Source organism: Labeo rohita, chromosome 15, assembly GCF_022985175.1.
Source record: "Labeo rohita strain BAU-BD-2019 chromosome 15, IGBB_LRoh.1.0, whole genome shotgun sequence".
In the NCBI taxonomy this organism is placed as follows: Eukaryota; Metazoa; Chordata; class Actinopteri; order Cypriniformes; family Cyprinidae; genus Labeo; species Labeo rohita.
In genome coordinates, this window is record NC_066883.1 from 25,112,321 (window position 1) to 25,135,988 (window position 23,668).

General features: G+C 37.8%; 3 protein-coding genes across 3 annotated transcripts; 2 read left to right on the plus strand and 1 right to left on the minus strand.

The window, feature by feature from the left end:
- The first annotated feature begins 810 nt into the window (after positions 1–810).
- slc46a1 (solute carrier family 46 member 1) lies at positions 811–6,380 on the plus strand. Its single transcript, XM_051129526.1, has 6 exons — positions 811–1,255; positions 2,156–2,547; positions 2,629–3,089; positions 3,925–4,008; positions 4,090–4,246; positions 4,334–6,380. The coding sequence occupies exons 1-6, from the start codon at positions 968–970 to the stop codon at positions 4,410–4,412; spliced, it is 1,461 nt and encodes a 486-aa protein (XP_050985483.1). The 5' UTR covers positions 811–967; the 3' UTR covers positions 4,413–6,380.
- A 599-nt stretch (positions 6,381–6,979) lies between these two features.
- sarm1 (sterile alpha and TIR motif containing 1) lies at positions 6,980–16,417 on the minus strand. The gene is made up of 8 exons (XM_051129525.1): positions 15,317–16,417; positions 11,870–12,488; positions 10,954–11,166; positions 10,745–10,836; positions 10,045–10,371; positions 9,777–9,966; positions 9,515–9,636; positions 6,980–9,311 (listed from the first exon to the last, which is right to left on the minus strand). The coding sequence occupies exons 1-8, from the start codon at positions 15,772–15,774 to the stop codon at positions 9,170–9,172; spliced, it is 2,163 nt and encodes a 720-aa protein (XP_050985482.1). The 5' UTR covers positions 15,775–16,417; the 3' UTR covers positions 6,980–9,169.
- Positions 16,418–17,845: 1,428 nt separating this feature from the next.
- vtna (vitronectin a) lies at positions 17,846–23,333 on the plus strand. The gene is made up of 8 exons (XM_051129495.1): positions 17,846–18,395; positions 18,473–18,592; positions 18,666–19,019; positions 19,154–19,293; positions 19,477–19,633; positions 20,873–21,025; positions 21,108–21,572; positions 22,811–23,333. The coding sequence occupies exons 1-8, from the start codon at positions 18,344–18,346 to the stop codon at positions 22,930–22,932; spliced, it is 1,563 nt and encodes a 520-aa protein (XP_050985452.1). The 5' UTR covers positions 17,846–18,343; the 3' UTR covers positions 22,933–23,333.
- Positions 23,334–23,668: the final 335 nt, after the last annotated feature.

Here is a 23,668-nt window from a genome sequence, read left to right on the forward strand (position 1 = left end):
ATAAATTACATTTTAAAATATATTCAAAACAGAAAGCAGTCATTTTAAATAGTGAAAATATTTCACAGTATTACTGCTTTTGCTGTATTTTGGATCAAATAAATGCAGGGTCGGTGAGCAGAAGAGAATTCTTTAAAAATATTTAAAAAAATCTTTTGACTGGTGTAAATTGTTTTTCTAAATATAAAGTGGAATTTTACCAAAAATTGAATTTGTTGTTTTTTAAAAATAAAACCACTATTGCTAAATTACTATTCCATAAAACAATTCAGATAATAAAAAACAAATTATTTCTTTGATATACAGTTAAACACACGTAAATAAATAAATAAGGTATCTTAATCATTATAGTACAGAGTAAATTACTTATTCACATCAAGTAGCAGATCAGATTAAAATTGGATTTCACAAGGAGTAATTTATCTTTTTAAATTCCTGTGAGCAAGTGAAATCGATATATTATATCAGCCTGTGGAGGAAAAATCCTATTTGAAAAGTTAAATCAGGTTTTGATGATTTCGTGCTTAAAAGCTTTTTCAATCCTGTTATTACTTAAATCATGATCTGGCATGAATGTAAAGAAATAAATAAGTAAATGTTATTTCTACTATTTGCTGCTTCCCAGTGATTACAGAATTGGTATACTAATACATCCCAATAGGTTTGTACTTTAACTGACACAGGGTGCCATAACATAACATAATATAAAAGTTTGTTATGCACCAAATACTCTTGATTTACAAAATAAATGTCAGAAGTTTTCTGTTATTCTGTTGTACTGTCATACGAGTGGCAAAAGGTGGCGGCAGCAGCACAGCAAACTGCACCAAAACGCAGTGGCTTGCATTAGTCAGTGTCAGCTGTTTATAGTTAACTGTTTGTACAGCCTAGTTATGTTAACACTATTTTGTCGTGCCGCTTTGTCGTCGGTGTGACTGAGGTGTTGGGACTCTAAACGCTTTAAATCATGGGGGATTCAGACACCAGCGCTATTCTTGAGGAGGACCTGGAGTCGAGTGACTCCAGCAAAGTCTGTTGTTGTTTTAAGGTGCCACAAAACAAACGTCCACCGCCGTGCTCATGTCCATTCTCCGTGACTGTGGAGCCTATTATATTCCTGTCCACGTTCTCTTTAGCTCTCCAGATGCCCCTATACACGCAGTACTTATGGGATCGTATCAGTGAAGATGTGGGTTACAATGGAACAAAGGGAGGAGGATGTAATGCGTCCACAGTCTTCGACCCTCTGCAGAAGGTAAGAGATATTTGACACTTCTCTGGGTTCGGAACCGAGACTGTTATGAGCCGGTTCTTTTTAGTGAATCAAAAATAAACAGTGCTACCAGTGTAGTTCGATTCCCGAACCGGTTCTTTTCAGTGAATCAAAAATAAATAGCGCTACCAATGTAGTTCGATTCCCGTACCGGTTCTTTTGAGTAAATCAAAATAGACAGCACTATTCCGAACGAATGACTGTTACAAGCCGGTTCCTTTTAGTGAATCAAAAATAAACAGTGCAACCTAAGTAGTTCAATTATCGAATCGGTTCTTTTTAGTGAATAAAAACATACAGCGCTACCAGTGTAGTTCGATTCCTGAACCGGTTCTTTTTAGTGAATCAAAATAGACAGCACTATTCCCAAACAAGCCAGTTCTTTTCAGTGAAACAAAAATATACAGTGCTGCCAGTGTAGTTCAATTCCCGAACGAATGACTGCTACAAGCCGGTTCTTTTTAGTGAATAAAAAACATATACAGCGCTACCAGTGTAGTTCAATTACCGAACCGGTTCTTTTTAGTGAATCAAAAATATACAGCGCTACCAGTGTAGTTCGATTCCCGAACGAATTACCGTTAGGAGCCGGCTCTTTTCAGTGAATCAAAAATATACAGTGATACCAGTATTGTTCGATTCCCGAACCGGTTCTTTTTAGTGAATCAAAAATATACAGCGCTACCAGTGTAATTCGATTCCTGAACCGGTTCTTTTTAGTGAATCAAAAATATAGAGCGCTACCAGTGTAGTTCGATTCCCGAACCGGTTCTTTTCAGTGACTCAAAAAATATACAACGCTACCAGCATAGTTCAGTTGCATACTAATGACTGTTATAAGCCAATTCTTTTTATTTGTCATTTGTTTCCTTCATCTTCTAGGAAGTGGAGACTCTAACTGCACACTGGAACCTGTACATCAATTTGGGTGGATTTCTAGTTGGGCTGATCATGGTGACCCTACTGGGCTCATGGAGTGACCGTGCAGGTCGGCGTCTTGTTCTGATCATCCCTTCCCTTGGCCTGGCTGTTCAGGCATCCGTGTATTTGATTGTAATGTACCTGAAGCTGCCTGTGTTCTGGTTCCTCATTGGGAGAATCTGCAGCGGCCTGTCCGGTGATTTCAACGCCATTTTGGCCGGTTGCTTTGCATATGTGGCCGACACGAGTGCCAGGGGGTCTCGCACTTTTCGTGTGGCGATACTAGAGGCTTGTCTGGGATTGGCTGGCATGTTTGCGAGCATCATTGGAGGACAGTGGCGAAGGGCACAAGGGTATTTGCCAACTTTTCATACATAAAATGTAATATTTTAAGATCAAAAATGGAAAAAAAAACATGCTGTGTTTTCCTCCAGGTATATCAACCCATTCTGGCTCGTACTGGCCACAAATCTTGCAGCAGCCCTTTACGCATACCTTTTTGTGCCTGAAACAGTCACCCCTGACCCTGAGGCAAAGCTCCTCTCCACCAGGCACCACCAGGCCGTCTGCCGCCTCTATGCATCTGATGAACCGCAAGGACGCAGAACTAAACTGTGGCTGTACACTCTTTGCTTCTTTTTGGTGGTGTCTGTACATTTCGGCTCCAATGACCTCTATGTGCTGTATGAGTTGAGCGCTCCGCTCTGCTGGGGTCCAGAGCTGATTGGTTATGGCTCTGCGGCCAAGCATATAGCCTACCTCACTAGCCTGACAGGGCTGAGGGTCATGCAGTGCTGTCTGGAGGACTCCTGGGTGGCTTTGATGGGCCTTACCTCTAACATAGTTGGCTTGATTGTGATTTCGGTCGCTAACACTACAACTCTGATGTTTACAGGTAAGATCTTCTATCACACACAATTTATACATTACCTTTCAAAAGTTTGGAGTCTGTGAGTTGTTGTTTTTTTTTACTATAAAAGCAGTAATATTTATAAATATTGTTACAATTTTAAGTAACTGGTTTGTATTTGCATTTTAAAATGTAATTTATTCCTGTGATGAGTTCAGTCTTCAGTGTCACATGATTTTTCAGAAATTGTTTAAATATGCTGATTTGGTGCTTAAGAAACATTTCCTGTTATGATTATTGAAAACAGCTGTGCTGTGCTGAACATTTTGTTAGGATTTTTGATACAGTTTAAACGAACAGTGTTTGTTTGAAATAGATTATTTTTGCAACAATATTGAAGTACTTATTGTCATTTTCGATTAATCTCATGCACCCTATATTTTATGTTAAATATACTGTATGTATATGCTTGTACATTATAAATATTTTAAAAAAATTATATCAGTATTATTAACTGATTATGCTAGTGTATACTGTGTACTAGTTTTAAAAATTATTATTTACTGGTTAACACAATCTTAAATATTTCCTTACATATATTTTTATTAGGTACAAAATACAGCATATCTGAAAACAGTGAAAAGTAACACTATTTAATTAAAGGCATTTATCTGACACTTTTCCCAGAGTGTGACTAAGATTTTCAGTTAATGATCTGCTAGCAGGGTAAAGGTCAAGATGCTGCTTCAAGACATTTCAAAATATATCTAGCACTGATGCAACCTGACGCTGTCTTCCATTGGCTGCAGTAGGTAAATGTGCATTGTGAAAATGAACTTGCAGAATTAATAGAAACTGCTTATCTCTCTGTCTTTGTCAGGATATGGGCTGTGCTTCCTTTTTATGGCCTGTACCCCAGTCCTGAGATCTAAATTGTCCAAACTGGTGGACCCTTCAGAGCAAGGTGAACAATGACAGCCTTGTGTCACAAATATTGTTGAATGAAATAAATGTTTTATTTATGTTTTTGTTTGATTCATCCCAGGTGCTCTGTTTGCTTCAGTTGCGTGTGTGGAAGGTCTATGCTCACTAGTATCTAGTGGGGTCTTTTTCTCTTTGTACCCTGCCACCCTACACTTCATGAAAGGATTCCCCTTTATCTTAGGGGCCGTCATCCTCTTTATTCCGTTTGGCATTATTGGGTAAACTCTTTATGGTCATTATTTAGACTTAGTCTTAGTTTGTAAAGTTAATTCAGTCTTTGATTCATTTTTTTTGTATGTGTACAGGGCCTTGGGTTACCAGGAAAAAGAGAAAGCAGAGAAGGCTCTGGAATATCCTGACACTGACTCTAGAGAGTTATGCTAAAACAGCAAAAGACAAGAGTAAAGGTCCTTGCACAATGAGTTCATATTTGTCAAAGTTCATCACACACCAAATGTCATGGTGGCTTTGAATTGTCTATGCTACGGATGCAAAAAATGCAGAAAATGTAACCCGATCCAGATTTTTTAATGATAAACGAAAGTTTCGAAGGCAGTGTGTAAACGTGAACACAACGTGAGGTTCTATTTATTTTTTAACGAGTGAAAATTTCTAACTCCGTGTGTATGAACCTTTAGTCACAGAGTCTGAATTTTTTGTATGTGTTTTTTCATATTTGTCAAAATTTGTTATGCACAAGACGTCACGGTGGCTCTGAATTGTCAAAACACCCCTCAAAATGCTTGCTATTTATTTTTTTAACGTGAAAATTTGGACAAGAATTTTGAACTCTGTGTGGAAGGACCTTTAATTTCAGAATAAGGGATGATTTTCTTCACAACTGGGATCCTAAAGCTGAATGCTAATAGAGCGCACAAAAGGGACTCTTGTGCAAAACAAATATTACTCGGGGCTTTTTGTGTTTGTTTGTTTTTTAAAAAAAAATTTGAGTAAGGGCAGCTTTGTCATCACTGTGTTTTTTCAGTATTTGATTGTTCAGCTAGAATGCAATAAGATTTAAATGGCAAAATATTATGGCGCTTGTACCAGAGGGGAGTGCTTTGACATTGGTGCCTTTAAGCCATTTTCTCAGGGTGGCTAAATCTGTTAATTAATGATCACGGTGAACCCCAAACTTATGACTGGTAGTACATTTTTATCTGCACTTTTTGAACCTCATCCAATTCCAGCATCAGCACTATTAGACATCAGCCATTTACAGTGAAAGTATTAGGATTACTAATTTACATGGTTCCCTGTTTAGACAACCTGTGTGGATCCTTATGTTTTCCAAGGACATATGTGAATTTGTTTTATCCCAGCTTAATATGCAGACATAACTATACATTAACCACTGGTAGATGGATTTCCTTAAAAAGTGTTAACACTGTGACTCTGTGGTGCTATCAAAAAATTGTTTCAACATTGTTTCAACACCAGAGAGACACAGCAATATTAGCTCAACCAATGGCGTGAGTTCGGGTGGACAGTGATTAGGAAACCTGTTTTTGTAATTCAGTTAAATGAAAATTACACGTTTAAAACGGCTGTATGCAGGTTTTTTTAAAGGGATAGTTCACCCAGAAATTCTGTCATTAATTACTCACCCAATTTACAAGTCCACTTCCAAAACAAAGATTCACATATAATGTATTCACCCCGTTGTCATCCAAGATGTTCATGTCTTTCTTCAGGCGTAAAGAAATTGTTTTTTGAGGAAAACACTTCAGCTTTTTTCTTCATATAATGGACTGATATGGTGCCCTGATTTTGAACTTCCAAAATGCAGTTTAAATGCGGCTTCATACGTTCCCAAATGCAGTTGTAAACGATCCCAGCTGAGAAAGAAGGGTCGTATCTAGCGAAACAATCGGTTATTTTCATTAAAAAATACAATTTAAATACTTTTTAATCTCAAACGCTCCTCTTGCCTTTCTCTCCACGAACTCTGTGTATTCTGACTCAAGACAGTTCAGGGTATGTCAAAAAACTCAAATCATATTTTCTCCCTCAACTTCAAAAATCATTTCAAAATTATCCTACATAGGTACAGAAGTACCGACCCAGTCTTTGCAACGTGAACATGCAAAGAAGATCAAACGCCCCCCTAACAAAAAAGGTAAAAGAGCGATATAGGACGATTTCGAAGTTGAGGGAGAACATGAGATGGGAGTTTTTCAACATACCCTAACTGTCACGAACCGGAACAAAAACAATCCAGGCGTAAGACAAGATGAGCGTTTGGCATTAAAAAATTTAAATTGTATTTTTTAAAATGAAAATAACCGATCATTTCACTGTAAGACCCTTCTTCCTCGACTGAGATCGTTTACAACCGTATTCTGGGATCGTTTGAAGCCACATTTAAACTGCCTTTTGGAAGTTCAAAATCGGGGCACCATAGCAGTCCATTATATAAAGAAAAATTCTGAAACATAAGTTCTTTATGACTGAAGAAAGGAAGGCATGAACTTCTTTGATGACAAAGGGGTGAGTAAATTATTTGTAAAATGTTGTTCTGGAAGTGGAGTTCTCCTTCAAGATATTTTCAATAAAATCTGAGAGCTGCATAGTTTCATTTGTCAGTTTTAAAATCAATCATTCTGATGGTACACTGACTTCTAATGAGGTGAATGGGTTCTGTTTTTTTAACACGCTTCCCCCAAAACTACATACAGTTGCTTTATTATTTGAACAACAGCCATATGAACTCAGGACACATAATCACAGCTTTAACCTACATAGTAAACAGCTTATACAATCACAGTAATGTCCCTCCTCTTGTTAAACATAAATGCTTCACCATGTAAGTTCCGTTCTAGATTAAAATCTGCTAAGCAGGTGAGAATTATGTGGATGTGAGACTCTTGAAATTACAGCTGTGTGGTTTGCAGCATGGTAACAGGAAGCGAAAGTAACATCTAGTGTTTTGTCTAAATATGTCAAACCAATTGTCTCAGCAGTTTTGTGCAAGTACGTTTGCCTACAATGCAGCATTTTTTTGCGTTTAACAAAACTGTGGACTACCAGAATAAACCAGAATAAACTGAAACAAGCTTTTATTGCTGTTTATTTCTGAAAAAAGAAAATTTCATGATTTAATTATACAGATTGTACACGTTGTGTTACACCTGAAAGACACTCAGACAAACATCATAAGGCAACAGTAGGGAGCTCAGTTGCAGGATAAAGCTTGAGGTGTTAAGAGGTGTCAGTAAGTGTTCATTAGCATTTTCCTTGACCGATTACATCTTCACAGTGACTGTAAATGTATCATTGACTCTAAACTGCAGCATAATATTCTCACAAATCCTAAGTAGGACTCTACACCAGTCCTCCATCAGGGTGTTTTTCTAATACTGCATGAGGTGATTAATAACCGTAATTAATAATCTTGAGCTTTATGAACTGCTGATATATTTTTAGAGGTGAAAGATTAATTTGCCTTGAATGATTCAATGTACATAATTTCAGAACTTAAACTGCACACACCTGTAGTTAGAAAGAAGGATTGACTATTTGTTGATAAACTAACTGAACTAAGATAAACTATTTTTCATGAAGTACAGATTTTTTAATGCTTTTGTAACAAACTGGTTTAAAGTTTAATGTTTAACGTTTCATAAGGCCTTCTTGCAATAGTGTAACTGATGATGCTATAATGCAAGATTATCTAGTATTATCTGACTGTGGATTGACTATGCTTAGATTTATGCTGATGTCATAAATACGATTGATAATGCAGAAATCGAACTTCCTGAGATAATTTTTGGAGCACAGTTCATAGCAAGTTTCATTACTACAGCACAATTGAGGAATATTCAGTGTTATTTATAGCCACAAATGGTGTTTACATAAAGCTGTAAATAACTCAGAATAATCCTTAAGATGCGGTCACAGTCACTTTTGCAAATTTTGCAAGCTAAATCCAGTGTATAGGAAACCATGTGATTGCAAAATTCATGAGGGAGACAGATTTCCCCATACAGAACAGGTTCAAGTTGGTCACACAAAATCACCACCCTGACCAACAGAAAGCTTTACAGTTTCAGTCAAAAGTTTACATACACCTTGCAGAATCTGCAAAATGTTATTTTACCAAAATAAGAGGAATCATACAAAATGTATGTTATTTTTTATTCAGTACTGACCTGAAACTGATATTTCACATGAAAGACATTTACACCTAGTCCACAAGAGAAAATAGTTGAATTTATAGGAATGACACTGTTCAAAAGTTTACATACACTTGATTCTTAAAACTGTGTTGTTACCTGAATGATCCACAGCTGTGTTTTTTTGTTTAGTGATAGTTGTTCATGAGTCCCTTGTTTGTCCTAAACAGTTAAACTGTCCTTTGTGTGTTGTTCTTCAGAAAAGTCTCCCACAGATTCTTTGGTTTTTCAGCATTTTCGTGTATTTGAACCCTTTCCAACAATGACTGTATGATTTTGAGATCCATCTTTTCACACTGAGGACAACTGAGGGACTCATATGCAACTATTACAGAAGGCTCAATCACTGATGCTTCAGAAGGAAAAACGATGCATTAAGAGCCAGGGGGTGAAAACTTTTGAACGGAATGAGGATAATTTCGTCTAAATTTCTTATTTTTTCATTTAGCACTGCCTTTCAGAAACTTCAGAAGCTACATGTTCACCAAAGGACAAAATAAGTTACATTTACTCTTCAAATTCAAAAAGTGTTCATCCCCCAGGTGTATGAATACTTTTGAACAGGGTCATTTTTATAAATTCAACTATATATTTTCTGTTGTGAACTATATGTAAACGTAATGTGAAATATCTTATTCAGGTCAGTAATAAATGAAAAATAACATGTATTTTGTGTAATCCCTAATAATGAACATTTTGCAGATTCTGCAAGGTGTATGTAACGTTTTGACTTCAAATGTAGATATATTGCCTCAATTGACAAGATGGACTTTTTTCCCCTGTAAATAATTGGCAAAATTTTGCTAATGTGACCACACCTTTTAAGTTCCGTTGCATCTTCAGGTAGGTTACAGTTATGTATCTATCTAGGCCAGCTACATGCATATGACCGAAGGAAACACAGGCCTCTGAGGAGTTATCAGGTGTGTTTTGGTTATATGGCAGCCATTATTGGAAGCCATTATTTTATTGGTCAGATGTGTGTTTTTGTTTCTTTTGTGGTTCTTTTTTGTCTGTTTTTGCTCCGTCTGGTTGCTCTTGGCTTGGGCATCCCCCAAGGAAGCGCAGAATCTTTTCGATAGTGGCTTCTTGATACTCGTGGGACCACCTATGACATTGAGAGAAGAGATTTACGTTAATTATTTTTCCAATTTGATTATTTTAGATTAGTGCTCACATTAAAAGCTTTTATTGATTGTGGATCTGGTGTACAATTTTAACAAGTTACTGAGCAGGCATAAACTAGAGCATTACATATTGTACATCAAAGAGTAATTGCACCAACGTGTTTAGTCTGGCAGAGTTACTCACTTAATGCCATTAAATTTGAGAATGCTGCTCATGTCCTCTGGCAGAGAGGCTGGATTGGGCCACACAAAGTTATCAGTGACAGGAACAATGTTCTTTTTTCCATTCAGAGCGGTGACGATCTCCTGCGGATAACAGATTTAAGGATTTTCTAATAGGGATGTTATGACAGGTAATGATGACTGAAGCTTTCAGACCGGAACCTTAAACAAATATGGCTTTAATTATAAAAGTGTGGTTTGATCAAAGGATTTCTGTCTCTAACCTTATGAACCCAGTCTTTCATAGCCACGTCACCCATGCATTTGTCTAGCGCGTTGGCTGACAGCACCAAAATGAAGTTGCGTGCTCGCTGTACACTCGTGATCAGCTTCTCCTCGAACCTGCCGGCTTCCAGTTTCTCCACATCGATGAAGACGCTGAAACCACGCAACTGTAGATGCACCTTCAGTAGGCTGCATAGAAAGACAAAAACATTAGTCTTTAGTTATTAGTGTAAAGACAGGTAATAGCCATCTCATTTGTGGTCTGACCTGGCAAGCTGTGAACCCGTGGTGCGACGGTAGCTGATGAACACGTCAGGGCCCACAGGTTGGGAATCGGTTAAGCAGGGTTTAACAGGGCGGCGGGCAGAAGAAAGGATCTTGGCACGATGGATTCCATTCTCTACATGGCAATCAGACAGCAGCTGTTGGTCTGTAATGTGGACCATATTGTTCCGATCAACTCCTGACTGAACCAAGCTGTAGGTGTACTGACGGAATCGTGGGTCTATATCAGCCAGCCAGTCTGCCAGGTTATTGGGGTCACATGTGGAGTAGTTGGCATAGGTTTTCAGTACACGCAGATCTCGAAGAAACCTGTACAGAGGTACAGAAGTACAGAACTTCAACAAATGAAAATTTTGTCAAAAATTACTCACCCTCATATCATTCCAGACCTTCGTTCACTTTCGGAATGCAAATATAGATATTTCTGATGAAATCCGAGAGCTTCCTGACCCTACATAGACAGCAACGTAACTAACACGTTCAAAAATATCTTAATTTGTGTTCTGAAGAAGAATGAAGGTCTTACGAGGGTAAGTATTTAAGGACACAATTTTCATTTTTGGGTGAACTAACCCTTTAAATCCCAGATTTCAAGCCCACTACAATAAAAGAAAGTTGTGCTGTAAAAATTGTATTTTTAGCATGAATAATTAAGGATTTCATTTAGTTAAAAAGCACTAGCCTCTTGCGAGTGAGTCCAGAAGCCATGCCCAGATCCTGGATCAGATCCTGTTCTGTGATATTGAGCAGTAGATCTCCATCCACCTGCAGTTCCTGAAAGACATCGTATACGAACCTCTGATCAAAACCACAGCAAACACAGCAAAATATCATCATATCCTCCTTCTTTATCTTGGTCAGATAAACATGAAATGGGAGCTGTGTACAAACCAGAAACCGTTCACTGAATACACTGAAGCCAATCTGCTGTAGCCAGGTCTGCACCTCTCCGCTCTTCCAGTTGGGTACAGATGAAAGGATACGCCTCGGGACGTCCTCGCTCATCATTGTTAAGGCCCGTTTAGCCAGAGAGCAGACGGTGGCGTTACTGGAGTACATGACGATCCTCTTAAGACTCTGAACAGCTCCAATCTCCTGAAATATCTGAGTAGAAAGATGTAGGAAAAAATTTATAATTTAATGTAGGAATATTTTACATATTACAATGCCCTGTGTCATACCAGCTGAATGAAATCCAATTTACAGTTGAAAAGTTTACATACACCTTGTAGAATCTGCAAAATGTTAATAATAGAGATCATACAAAATACATGTTATTTTTTAATGACCCCATTCAAAAGTTTACATACACTTGATTCTTATTACTGTAGCTTCTTCTGTAGCTTCTGAAGGGCAGTACTAAATAAACCCCCACTCTTATTGCATCAGCGTTTGAACTGGGTTCAACGTTTTTGAACTTTTGAACAGGGTGATTTTTATAAATTCATTACTTTCTCTTGTGAACAATATGTAAATGTCTTTTGTGAGAAATATCTTATTCAGGTCAGTACTAAATAAAACACACGCATCCCTCTTATTTTGGTAAAATAATTAACATTTTGCAAATTCTGCAAGGTGTATGTAAACTTTTGACTTCAACTGTATTTCTTACTAATTTTGGGGTGCTGATTTAAAAAATAATACCTGTTTTGCTCTAGTACATCACACTTTCTCTCAAAATATGATGCGCATTTCATACTATTTTTGCTTTCAACAACCATTTGTGAGGTGAAGGTGTCTTATATCATTCCATAATCACAAATCAGTAAAAAAATCAAATTAAAACTGAATGTAGTGTCTGCCTGACCTTGGTATTACGTTGACGGGACTTAATACTAGTCTCCACACACAGATAGAATGCAGCAATGCATTTCCCCTCCAGACGTGTACCATCCAGTAGCGGTAGCAAGTGCTGCAGGTCTGCTGCTGTACGGCCTTGCATGCTGTCTGCACTGTCCAACAGGTTGCGTGCAAACTCTTCAGGGTCCAACGAGGCAATAAAGGGCTCCACCAGCTCCAGAGTACCAGACTTCACCACTTCTTTCTCTATCTCCCTATTAGCTGCCAGCACTGCTACGGCCAGACAGGCATAGAACCGGATCAGCTCGTCCTCTTTGGAGAATGCCAGTGGGAACAGCCATTCGGCCGCCTGTTTTTCGATCATCAAGCGCTGGCAGCGGTGCCCACCATACATGGCACAGTTTGCCAGGCCCACGGCGCAGTGCCGCAGTACAGTTGGGTCTGTACCACGGCACCAGTACAGGAGGGTGTCCAGTGCTCCGTTAGTGATGAGCTGCGCAGATGTCTCCTCTGTGTGTTTAAACATGTGCTCAAGGATGCCCGACACACTCCGTGCCAACTGGGCATCATCCTGCTCACGGGTCAGGTTCAGGATGACCCCAAGCCCCATTCGTGCTACATAATCCCTGCAGAGAAATACAAAAACACCCATTAAAAAAACCCTCAAATGCATATACGTCTTTTGTCCAATGAACATACTGAGTAGACCGATTATCGGCGCCGAAATTGAACCTTTTTTTGGTTATCAGTATTGGTCATTTTCAAAACCTTTTTAAAGAAAGTTTTTTTCAGAGCCTTAATCGTCATTTTTACACCAGACATATACATCAGTTCAAAGTGTTGGTTATCTGTCTACTTGATCCGTAATAATCAGTATCAGCATCAGCCCTGAAATACACATATCAGTCACAGGATGCGCCGTGCAAATGCACTGTAGTCACTGGAGAGAAGACAACAGCGTTGTTATTATTATTCGCTGAATTACATGGCAAAACAGTCAATTACTGACGCTAATTAGGTGTCGACCGATTATCAGCCTTTTTTATGGTTATCGGTACTGTCCAGTTTCAAAACTGATTTAAAGATTATATTTGTCCCGTTGGTTTTGGTCTCTTTATTTTACTTTTTATTATTATTATTATTATGATAATTTGTCTTTCTATTCCTTTAGGAATAAAGGAACCCTACAATGTTCGGGACGCAGACACACTCTGTCAGTTTAAATCTAGATTAAAGACCCATCTCTTTAACCTTGCTTACACATAACAAATCCACATTCTTATAATTCAAATCCGTTAAAGGATTGTTAGGCTGCACTAATTAGGTCAACCGGAACCGGGAACACTTCCCATAACACCCGATGTACTCGGTGCATCGTCAGAAGAATGGCATCTACGCTAATATTAGTCTGTTTCTCTCTTATTCCGAGGTCACATTAACCACCAGATCCAGTCCGTATCCAGATCAGATGGTCACTGCAGTCCCCCGGATTCAGTCCGAACCCAGCCCAGACGGTGGATCAGCACCTAGAGACGACCTCTACAGCCCTGAATGTCAGCGGAGTCCACATCAACTAGATGAGCCCCAGAGACGGATCCACATTAAAGACCACATCACCTAGACGGCTGTCGGCACAAGACCACGGGAACTTTGGCCAGAGGAGAACTGGCCCCCCGACTGAGCCTGGTTTCTCCCAAGGTTTTTTTCTCCATTTGTCACCGATGGAGTTTTGGTTCCTTGCCGCTGTCGCCTCTGGCTTGCTTAGTTGGGGACACTTTCTCTTAACACAATATTGCATTTTATTTTATTGTTTTTGATTAACTACCTTTACCTATAATGTGAGTGTTTAATGTTGCCTTTGGTTTGCCTTGATGTACTGTTTCCTATTTAATACTGTACAGCCGCCTTGTCACAATTCTGTATTGTTAAAGGCGGTATATAAATAAAGGTGACTTGACTTGACTTGACTAGGACAAATGCAGGGCCGGACTGGGACAAACATTTTTGCCTTGATTATAGAAATATTTCTATTGCACATAAAAATGCCCAACTGACAGTGAAGCACTGATTTTGCAGTGAAGTATATTTACTATTTTTGCTATTAGCAAAAATAATATCTGTAAAAAGTTAACATCGAATTGCAGGGCTATGTTTAATTCTGACATTTTCTTAAATTAATTGCATCTTTTCCTAAAATTAAAGTTTATTAGAACTGAACATATTTACAGAGAAGTAGTCATCGTAGCTTCATGCTGAATTCATGTATATCAATCACTCTCAACTTCCAGCTTCCTATTGTGAATGCACAAATGATTGACAAGCAACAGAAAAAGGCCTTCTGACTGGTTAAAAATAATATAATATCCCGATATAATATCCTTTCAGGGAGTATGATTATTTTTTAGCATGCCATTTAATGCTTAAATTGATTGGACTGTCATCCAAGATGTTCATGTCTTTCTTTCTTCAGTCGAAAAGAAATTAAGGTTTCTGAGGAAAACATTCCAGGATTTTTCTCCATATAGTCAACTTCAATGGTGCCCAACAGATTGAAGGTCCAAACTGTAGTTTCAATGCACCTTCAAAGGACTCTACACGATCCCAGCTGAGGAATAATGGCCTTATCAAGCGAAACGATCCTCAGACGCAAACTGTGTGTGTTTTGCCTCAGGGCAACCATACATTTGTGTTTTGCTTTATTTTTATTCTTTATTTATTATTTATTCTTCATTCATTTATAATCATTAATCATTTTATTATTCCATTTAATCATATAATCATTTATTATAGTCATTATAGTCATTTATATATTCATTTTAATTTATTTATTAATTGATTAGTCATTTATATTATGTTATAGTTGTTTTTTATATATTTTTTCCATTGTTGTTTAGTCTTATGACTGTGTGGTTTCAAGGGCTGTTTGGCTTCACGAATAAGAGATACAAGGGAATGTTTATAGAAACTCAAGGTTTATGGGATGTTGTTGTGAATCAGTCTGGTATAACAATACTTGTTGGATTCGTGTTCTTTAGACGAAGTCTGACTATTGAGACATACGCAACTAAGACTATTCAATAAACTCTGCTCCTTTTTACCATCCTTACTTCGTCTCCTGCTTCTGCTCTTCACTTTAATTGTCTTTTTCCTCAGTCAACTTCTTGGCTGATAGAAGACTGTTAAAAGTGTTTGGGGTATTTTTGGTACAGGCAAGACCTCATGTTAACAGGGTTTGCGTATTAGACTACTCTACTGACGAGTTGTTCTGATACTGGACAAACTTATATTTTCTGATGGGATCTGGCATCCGGGGGTGGATCTTAATTGTCTAGTCATGGAGACAGCGATCTAATAGACTGATACAATGCCATTCATTCATATTTAACTGTGACTTAATTGTTAAACTACTTTTTAGGGCCTACATAAACAACACTTTGCCAAGAATGTTTCTTACCTGTTTTCTGAGACCAAAATCTGCTCAAGGAGCTTGGCAGACTCGTATGTGATTTCCACAGCAGGTATCTGCAGCAGTTGCAAGAGCAGCTCCAGACCCCCATCCAGCCGGATCCTGTTGCAGATCTCCTCTGCTACCTGTCGGCCCACTGTGGGCAGAACCCAGGCCTCCTCAACCAGCTGGAAAGTCTCAGCAATGGCCCGGCGGGTCTCCTCCAAATCTCCAGTGTCTTTTGACGACTTTAGCGTTTTGATTGCGGAGCGCAGGGCGGGCAGAGACCCGTCCAACACGACCTGAACGTCGGTGCTGATACCCGGAGATACAGCCCTGGGCCCAGAGCTTGTCCTCCGGTTGTGTAGCCGGTTACTGACATATTCAGGAACTGTGAGTCTGTCGGTGCTAAACATCGAGAAATAACGGCAAATCTTGCTGAGATAAACGACGGGAGATAAAAACATCTACCAGCTGTTTCTCTGTTATAACAACAGTTCTGATTTTTCTTTGTCTTTCAGCTGTGACAAAGAAATGTTTGCCGTTAACTCATTACCAAGCAAAACATTAATGTCTAACGCGTGGGAAACAGTTTAAATCATCAGCAGTGATCGTTTACCCCAAACCACAATACCCAGCTAATATCAGAAAAAATAAACACAAATGACGTCAGAGCACTGACAAAGCCTTTAAGATACGCTTTAAGAATCCACCGTTAGAAAGGGCCCGTCAAGCTTGTTTAAAAACCGTCAAATAGCAAGATAAAGCTGTCGCAATGACCTGATGTTTTAAGAAAATTAGACATTAGCCGCGCTGTATTGCTGTACACTGGCAAACGATTGGGTTTTATCAGACAAAGACGACTATTTCCACTGTCCTTCTGCCGCCCTCATTGAGAATCCTGTAAAAGCCAACTGAAACGATACTGATTCGTTAAATAAAACACTGTTATATTTGAAATAAAGTGAAGATTGTTGATAATGGATCCTCAAGCATCCTTAGCGTCCGACAGTAGACCCGCCCAGTGTCTCTGACAAACCTGAAGTGGAGAATCAGTCTCAGCATCATAGTGCCACTTTAGTTCAATACCCCCTGGTGGACAAAGACTGTATTGCAATGTTAGCTTTTTATATCATGTTTATCCACCCAGTGTTTATCGTGCTAAATACCATAGCCGCAATATATATTTTTAAAGTCCGGAAAACAGCATTTATCTCAAATATAAATCTTTTGTAACATTATAAATGTCTTTATCAGCGTCCAATCTAAATAAAAGTATTAATTTCTATAATTTCGTTTCTAATAAAAACAAAAATTTACTGACTCCAAGCTTTTGGATGGTATAATATTACAAAAGCTTTTTATTTTAGAGAAATTGTTGACCTTTGGATCTTTCTATTCATCAAAGAATCATGAAAAATGTACTCAGCTGGTTTAAATATTGATAATAATAATAATAATAAATATTTCTTTAACAGCAAATAAGCATTAGAATGGTTTCTGAAGGATCATGTGATACCGAAAACTGGAATAATGATGCTGGAAATTTAGCTTTGATCACAGGAATAAATTACATTTAAAAATATATATCAGTTATTTTAAATAGTAAAAATATTTCATAATATTTCTGCTTTAGCTGTATTTATGCAGGCTTGGTGAGCAGAAGAGACTTATTTAAAAAAAAAAAAAAAACATTAAAAATCTTACTGTTTAAAAACTTTTCACTTTTGAACTTTTGAAAATTTAAATTAAATTGCCAGAAAAGGTCTGTATTCTTCTTACAGTGTTAGAAGGAGAAAACTGAAAGGATTTGCACCGCACTTAGCCTTTCGCCTCTATTTAAAACCACAGATAAAGGCCATTTTAATAATTTTAGCAACGTTTCACACAAAATTTTGAAAAGAGCATGTAACCCTGGGCTATGAAACCCTGCTCCAGAGCAGTGTTCTGTGCTAAAGTCTTGCTCAGCTACAGACAACCAATCATAAAGTGCATCGCTAATTACCTTATTAAATATTCCTGACGTATGTACAGCCGCAGGACGCGCCGTGCAAACGCATTGTTGTCAGACGAGAAAAGACAACGGTGTTGTTATTATCATTTGCCGATTTACATAATATGTGTATTTATCGGGATTAACCCTTGAGATGTACCATCTCGTTTTCTGAAACGTGCCCTCCGTTGATTCTATCCCTTAAATCAGTGTTATTTTACGTGTTCGAAAGGAACAAATAAGCAAGAAATATGCGAAAAATAACGCTAAACTAAGGTTTACAAATCCACATTGTGAAATCTCATAACTTATTTATGTACAACGAATGTTTGTCAGCAGTTGTGTAAGGTCTGTGGACGCTGACAGGTTGCAAAATGGTTTTTATTGATCTATTAATCATTCACTTTTCACAGAGGTCAGTAGGGTTATTTGTCCCCAAGTTTAAGCAATACACTCCCACATCAGTTCAGTATAAAAACAGCATGGTGGACTTTGTTAAACTTCACTCAACTGATCACTCAAATGTAGTGTAACCCACAAATAAACATTTAAAAAGTTATTTTGCGTAGACCTGAATGAGTAATATTAATAATTGTAAATAAAATTAAGATTTCATTAAGTTGTGCTCATATTTTTATTATCAAATTGAAAAATAATTCCTGTCTGGTATTAATGATTACAGTTAAAGACGAAAACATATCGCAAATAAGTTGGTGGACTTTGTTAAACTTCACTCAATTGATCACTCAAATGTAGTGTAACCCACAAATAAACATTGACAAAGTCATTTTGCGTAGACCTGAATGAGTAATATTAATTTTAATAATTTTAAATAAAATTAAGATTTCATTAAGTAGTGCTCATATTTTTATTAAAGAATTGAAAAATAATTCCTGTCAGGTATTAATGATTACAGTTAAAGACGAAAACATATCGCAAATAAGTTCAAGTAAACAAAAGCAGGTGAGTGACCTCTGAGTCTATTGATTTCTGTAGCCCTGATGGTCTCAGTTCTTCAGTCACATTTACTCTGAGACATAAGGATGAGGTTTTTTCTGCTGCTTGGACTAATTGCTTTCACATATGCAGCTGAAGGTAAGAACACTACTTTCTTATAATATTTTGAAACATTTTCTGTGTTATCTTGAAACTGTGCTGTTTTTTCCTGTCAGAGTCATGTATTGAACGCTGTGAAAATGGGTTTGACGCCACCAAGAGCTGCCAGTGTGATTCTATGTGCGCATACTACAAGAGCTGTTGCAAGGACTATGAATCCTTATGTCGTATTATGAGTAAGTAAATCAAGACTAACCGTATGAAATGCAATCAACAAAACACATGCATGAGAAACTGTTCTTGTTGCAGCTCGTGGAGACACCTTTCCTTCTTCCCCCGAGGATGATTATGATGAGCAAGCAAACAGCACAGAGGTGCCAATCAGATCCAGATCACAGCGCATAATGTTGACCCCATCTCCAGCAAGCTTTGCTGAAACATTATTAAATGATAACCCAGCACCTGAGATTGCCACTGCTGCCTCTCAAACTACACATTTCAGATTAGCCTCCACCATTAAGAACCCAACCACAACTCCACACACAACCTCAATTCCTAAACCCACACCAACAAAAGCCAAAGACCCTGATGCTGAGGTCTGCAGCGGCAGACCCTTTGACTCATTCATGCAGCTAAAAAACGGCTCTATATACGCATTCAGAGGTAAGTGGCTTACAGCTAAGAAGAACAAAAAGTACTGCAGTATTATAAAATTATACTGTTATGACGGATAAATATATATATATATATATTTTTTCCTTTTTTCTTATTTAAAATGTGAAATATATGTCTGCCAGGACAATATTTTTTTGAGCTTGATGAGAAATCAGTATTACCAGGATACCCAAAGCTCATCGAAGACGTCTGGGGAATAAAAGGCCCAATAGATGCTGCTTTCACTCGCATAAACTGCCAAGGAAAGACGTACATCTTCAAAGTATGGATGACCTCTTATTTATATCTGTGATTTAAATCATTTGCAATTTTTAGTACATAGTTTATACTGTGTGAAATGTTTCCCTGTGTTATTTAAAATATAATAAATATTCACAATTTATTTAATTGATTGTAAGTGATTTAAGTGATTGTAAATGACAGTATTTTGTTATATCATTCCCAGGGTAAGAAATACTGGAGGTTTGAAGATGGAGTACTAGACGAAGATTTCCCACGAGAAATATCTGTGGGATTTGAGAAGATACCAGACAATCTGGATGCTGCCTTTGCCATTCCTGCTCACAGCCATCATGGCAAAGAGAAGGTTTATTTTTTTAAAGGTTTGTGCTTTGCCTAAAAAATACATCTACAGTTGAAGTCAAAAGTTTACATACACCTTTCAGAATCTGCAAAATGTCAATTATTTTACAAAATAAGAGGGATCATACAAAATGCATGTTATTTTTTATTTAGTACTGACCTGAATACATTTCACATAAAAGATGTTTACATATAGTCCACAAGAGAAAATAATACCGGCAGATGAATCTATAAAAATGTATTGATTCTTAATACTGTGTTGTTACCTGAATGATCCACATTTTTTTTGTTTAGTGATTGTTGTTCGTGAGTTCCTTGTTTGTCCTGAACAATTAAACTGCCTGCTGTTCTTCAGCAAATCCTTCAGGTCCCACAAATTCTTTGGTTTTTCAGCATTTTGTGTATTTGAACTCTTTCCAACAATGCCTGGTTGATCTTTTCATTCACACTGAGGACAACTGAGGTACTCATATACAACTCTTACAGAAGGTTCAATCACTCACTGATGCTCCAAAAGTAAAAACAATGCATTCAGAGCCGATTTGAAAATCAGGGTTTGAATTGAAAATAAGTTAAATCAGTTTAACTTATTTGTCTTCTGGAGAACATGGAAGTATCTTCTGTAGCTTCTGAAGGGCAGTACTAAATGAAAAAATATGATATTTAGGCCAAATAAGAAAAATGTACACATCCACATTCCATTCCAAAGTTTTCACCCCCGGCTCTTAATGCATTGTTTTTCCTTCTGGAGCATCAGTGAGCGTTTGAACCTTCTGTAATAGTTGCATATGAGTCCCTCAGTTGTCCTCTGTGTGAAAAGATGGATCTCAAAATCATACAGTCATTGTTGGAAAAGGGTGGGTTCAAATACACAAAAATGCTGAAAAACCAAAGAATTTGTGGAACCTGAAGGACTTTTCTGCAGAATAGAGGGCAGTTTAAATGTTCAGGACAAACAAGGGACTCATGAATAACTATTACTAAGGAAAAAATCACAGCTCTGGATCATGCGGTGTTAGAACACAGTGTTAGGAATCAGGTGTATGTAAACTATTATTTTCTCTTATTGACTATTCGCGTCTTTTATGTGAAATAACTTATTCAGGTCAGTACTAAATTTTGTATGATCCCTCTTATTTTGGTAAAATAATTAACATTTTGCAGATTCTGCAAGGTGTATGTAAACTTTTGACTTCAATTGTATTTACTTTCATGTTCATTTAACTTTACTAAACAAAGCATACATTCCTTCTTGCTAGGAGACCAGTATTACCAGTACGAGTTCAAGCACCAGCCATCCCATGAGGAGTGCATTCAGATGTCATTAAGATCTCCCTCAACACTCTTCCGCAGATACACTGATATTTACTACGACCGATGGTTTGAGCACTTCAACCAGCTCTTTGATGGAGGTAATCCTCTTTTAGAGGAAGCTATCAATACTATTAATCTGAGAGAGCTTCGATAGCACAGCTTTTAATTATTTTCTTCCAGCTCACAGTCATCACGGTGGCCATCACTTCATCGACAAAGACTGGACTGGCATCAAGTCTCCTGTGGATGCTGTGCTAGCTGGTAGACTCTATATCACTCCGAGATGGCCCAGCAGAAGACGTCAGGACAGGAATCGGCAGGATTGGGACCAGCAGTGGGGGCAACAATATGGGCAGCAGTGGAACCAGCGTTATAGGCAGCAGTGGGACCAGCAGCGGGGCTCCAGGCGTAGACAGAATAGGTCACCTTATTGGGAGACTATGGCTGAAAGGGGCATCAGCATTGGACAGGAGTTTGCTCAGAGGTTTGGACAGGACAGGTGGCGAGACCAGGACAGACGCAGAGACTATTACAACAGACAAAATGACTATGATTATGACTACAGGTACAGACCTTCTGAAGACATCGCCTACGACATACTGCGCAGGAGGCAGCCTTTACAGAGTGTCTACTTCTTCAAAGGAGGTACTTATTTGACTTATTATATTATATTTTTCAAAAGAGAAACTGAAATCACTATTGAAATTATTTCTAGGGCTGCCCCCTAATAGTCAACTATCCGTTAGTTGATGAGAAGAGGCTTGGTAGATCAAAATTGTATTAGTCGCAGGAAAAAAAATCCACAGAAAGTGGCAAAGTCACGCAGTCCGTGACAGACATTAACAATAACACCTGTTCTATGTGGTAATACAGTACATCGGGCCAGACATCCAAATGCTCACCTATCATTCATCAACCTCAAATATGGCTTTTTTAATGTGAAACCTAGTAAAATGTGTAAAGTGTCTGCGGCGTGTGGAAGCTGAACAGTAGCGCACTTACTGCGTGACAGATGGAGGCACCAGTGCGGTGACTTGTTCTTAAAATATTCCGTCATTTTTAGTCATACAGATAAAAGTAATACATCTTTTGAATTGGTAAAGACTCTACATTTATTTGTAAGCACTCACAATAACATCAAAACGTTGCGCTTTTGTAAAATAATTACAGCAAACAGGATGCGCTTTCTGTCGTCTTGGTCTCTGTGAACTTGAGCGCGAAACTTCTAAACTCAGTGTATACTTGCCTTACAGACATGAAATATATATAGAGAGTAAAATGTCTACTTTCTAATGGACCAACTCGAATAGAAAAAAAAATATTCTCACATTATGTAATCCGTATGAATTTCATATTTGTTATATGTGCAGCAGCAGTATTTCTTACATGCTCACAGCAGCGATATGGATGTACTGGCAGTTGGACGTCTCAGTACTTGCTCTGCCATAGCAGCATAGCAGATCTGTTCCACCAAGACCAAACACATTAACATTGCATGTGTATTACAGTGCTAAACTCTCAGAGAGTTGTCATGACAGAAATTATCCACCTTATTTTTGCTGTAAGAGTGGGCGTGGCCATTTGAATATTTTATTTGTCTGTCTTCCGGTCTCATCCGTGTCCAGCTATTTTTAGCTGTACAAAACAGCTCGTTTTGCTCCTTGATATTGCAAATTGGTGTGTCTTACCATATTAGTTTAACGTATTATCTTATTATGAACACACTGGTTTGTAATGCAAACAGTTTTGCCATTTACTGCACTTCGTTATTCTTCTCATTATTTCCCTATAGCGCTTTCCAAGTTGTAGAATAAGGTGGATATTATTCAAAAGAGGAACTGAACGCAACATGATTATATTATATTCAACCTTTTTCTTTACAGATATGTACTACAGAGTGAATCTCCGAACCAAGCGGGTTGACTATGCAAACCCTCCATATCCAAGACCTATTGGAAAATACTGGCTTGGCTGCAAAGACAAGCCAGGAGCAGAAAAGAGATGAGTCCAACTGTAAAAGACATTTAATAGTATTTATCATACAAAAAAAGCTGCATTTGAATGGTCAAAGAGAAGGCTCATCAGTAGGCCCTTATAGTCTCTCCATAGATTTTAATGTGAATAGAATGACATTCATGATGTTCTACAAGTACTCAAGAAACTAATCTACTCTATATTCCTTATTGTTGTGTTGATTAATCATGCTCGTTGGACAATGGATAGTCTCAAACATCTCAAGTAAACAGACATTTGAATATAATCCTAGAATGAAAGCAATAGCACAAGAGGAATAACATTTCTGTTGCTTACAAAAGCCTAAAAAGTTGCTATGAGCTTTGCAACAGTTTTTAGTGAGGAATTGTTTTGCAATCTTTGAATAAACTGCAATGTTTTTGTCATTGTCAATGTCATTGTTTTTTTGTAATGTACACATAATTTTATTAGGTTTTACCTTTTTAAGTCCTCTTAACAGACAGACATATCTTTCTAGCTTTTTCAGCACAGTAAAAGGGTGTTTCTTGTCATATTTGCTGCCAACACAACCAATGCCGTTTACATTTCCAGTAAGTGTTTTGGCACAGTTAATCCATTTATTGTGGTTTCTTGCTCTTTCCAAAGAAAACACTGAGCTTACTGCCAATATCAGCCAATTGAATTTATCTACATCAGACCACATTACATGTATTCAGTGTCATGCTGCCAAGAACAGCTTCACTGTAGTGATGCATGCAAGGACTAAT

Excerpts from the sequence above, each read along its gene's own strand:
- slc46a1 (XM_051129526.1), top strand. The coding sequence starts at position 968 with ATGGGGGATTCAGACACCAGCGCTATTCTTGAGGAGGACCTGGAGTCG. Across the intron at positions 3,090-3,924 it reads TACAACTCTGATGTTTACAG|GATATGGGCTGTGCTTCCTT; the intron begins GTAAGATCTTCT and ends TGTCTTTGTCAG. Across the intron at positions 4,009-4,089 it reads GGTGGACCCTTCAGAGCAAG|GTGCTCTGTTTGCTTCAGTT; the intron begins GTGAACAATGAC and ends GATTCATCCCAG.
- sarm1 (XM_051129525.1), bottom strand. The coding sequence starts at position 15,774 with ATGTTTTTATCTCCCGTCGTTTATCTCAGCAAGATTTGCCGTTATTTC. Across the intron at positions 10,372-10,744 it reads TCTGGACTCACTCGCAAGAG|GTTTCTTCGAGATCTGCGTG; the intron begins GCTAGTGCTTTT and ends ACCTCTGTACAG. Across the intron at positions 9,637-9,776 it reads TGAAAGACTGGGTTCATAAG|GAGATCGTCACCGCTCTGAA; the intron begins GTTAGAGACAGA and ends TGTTATCCGCAG.
- vtna (XM_051129495.1), top strand. The coding sequence starts at position 18,344 with ATGAGGTTTTTTCTGCTGCTTGGACTAATTGCTTTCACATATGCAGCT. Across the intron at positions 18,396-18,472 it reads TTTCACATATGCAGCTGAAG|AGTCATGTATTGAACGCTGT; the intron begins GTAAGAACACTA and ends TTTTCCTGTCAG. Across the intron at positions 18,593-18,665 it reads ATCCTTATGTCGTATTATGA|CTCGTGGAGACACCTTTCCT; the intron begins GTAAGTAAATCA and ends TTCTTGTTGCAG.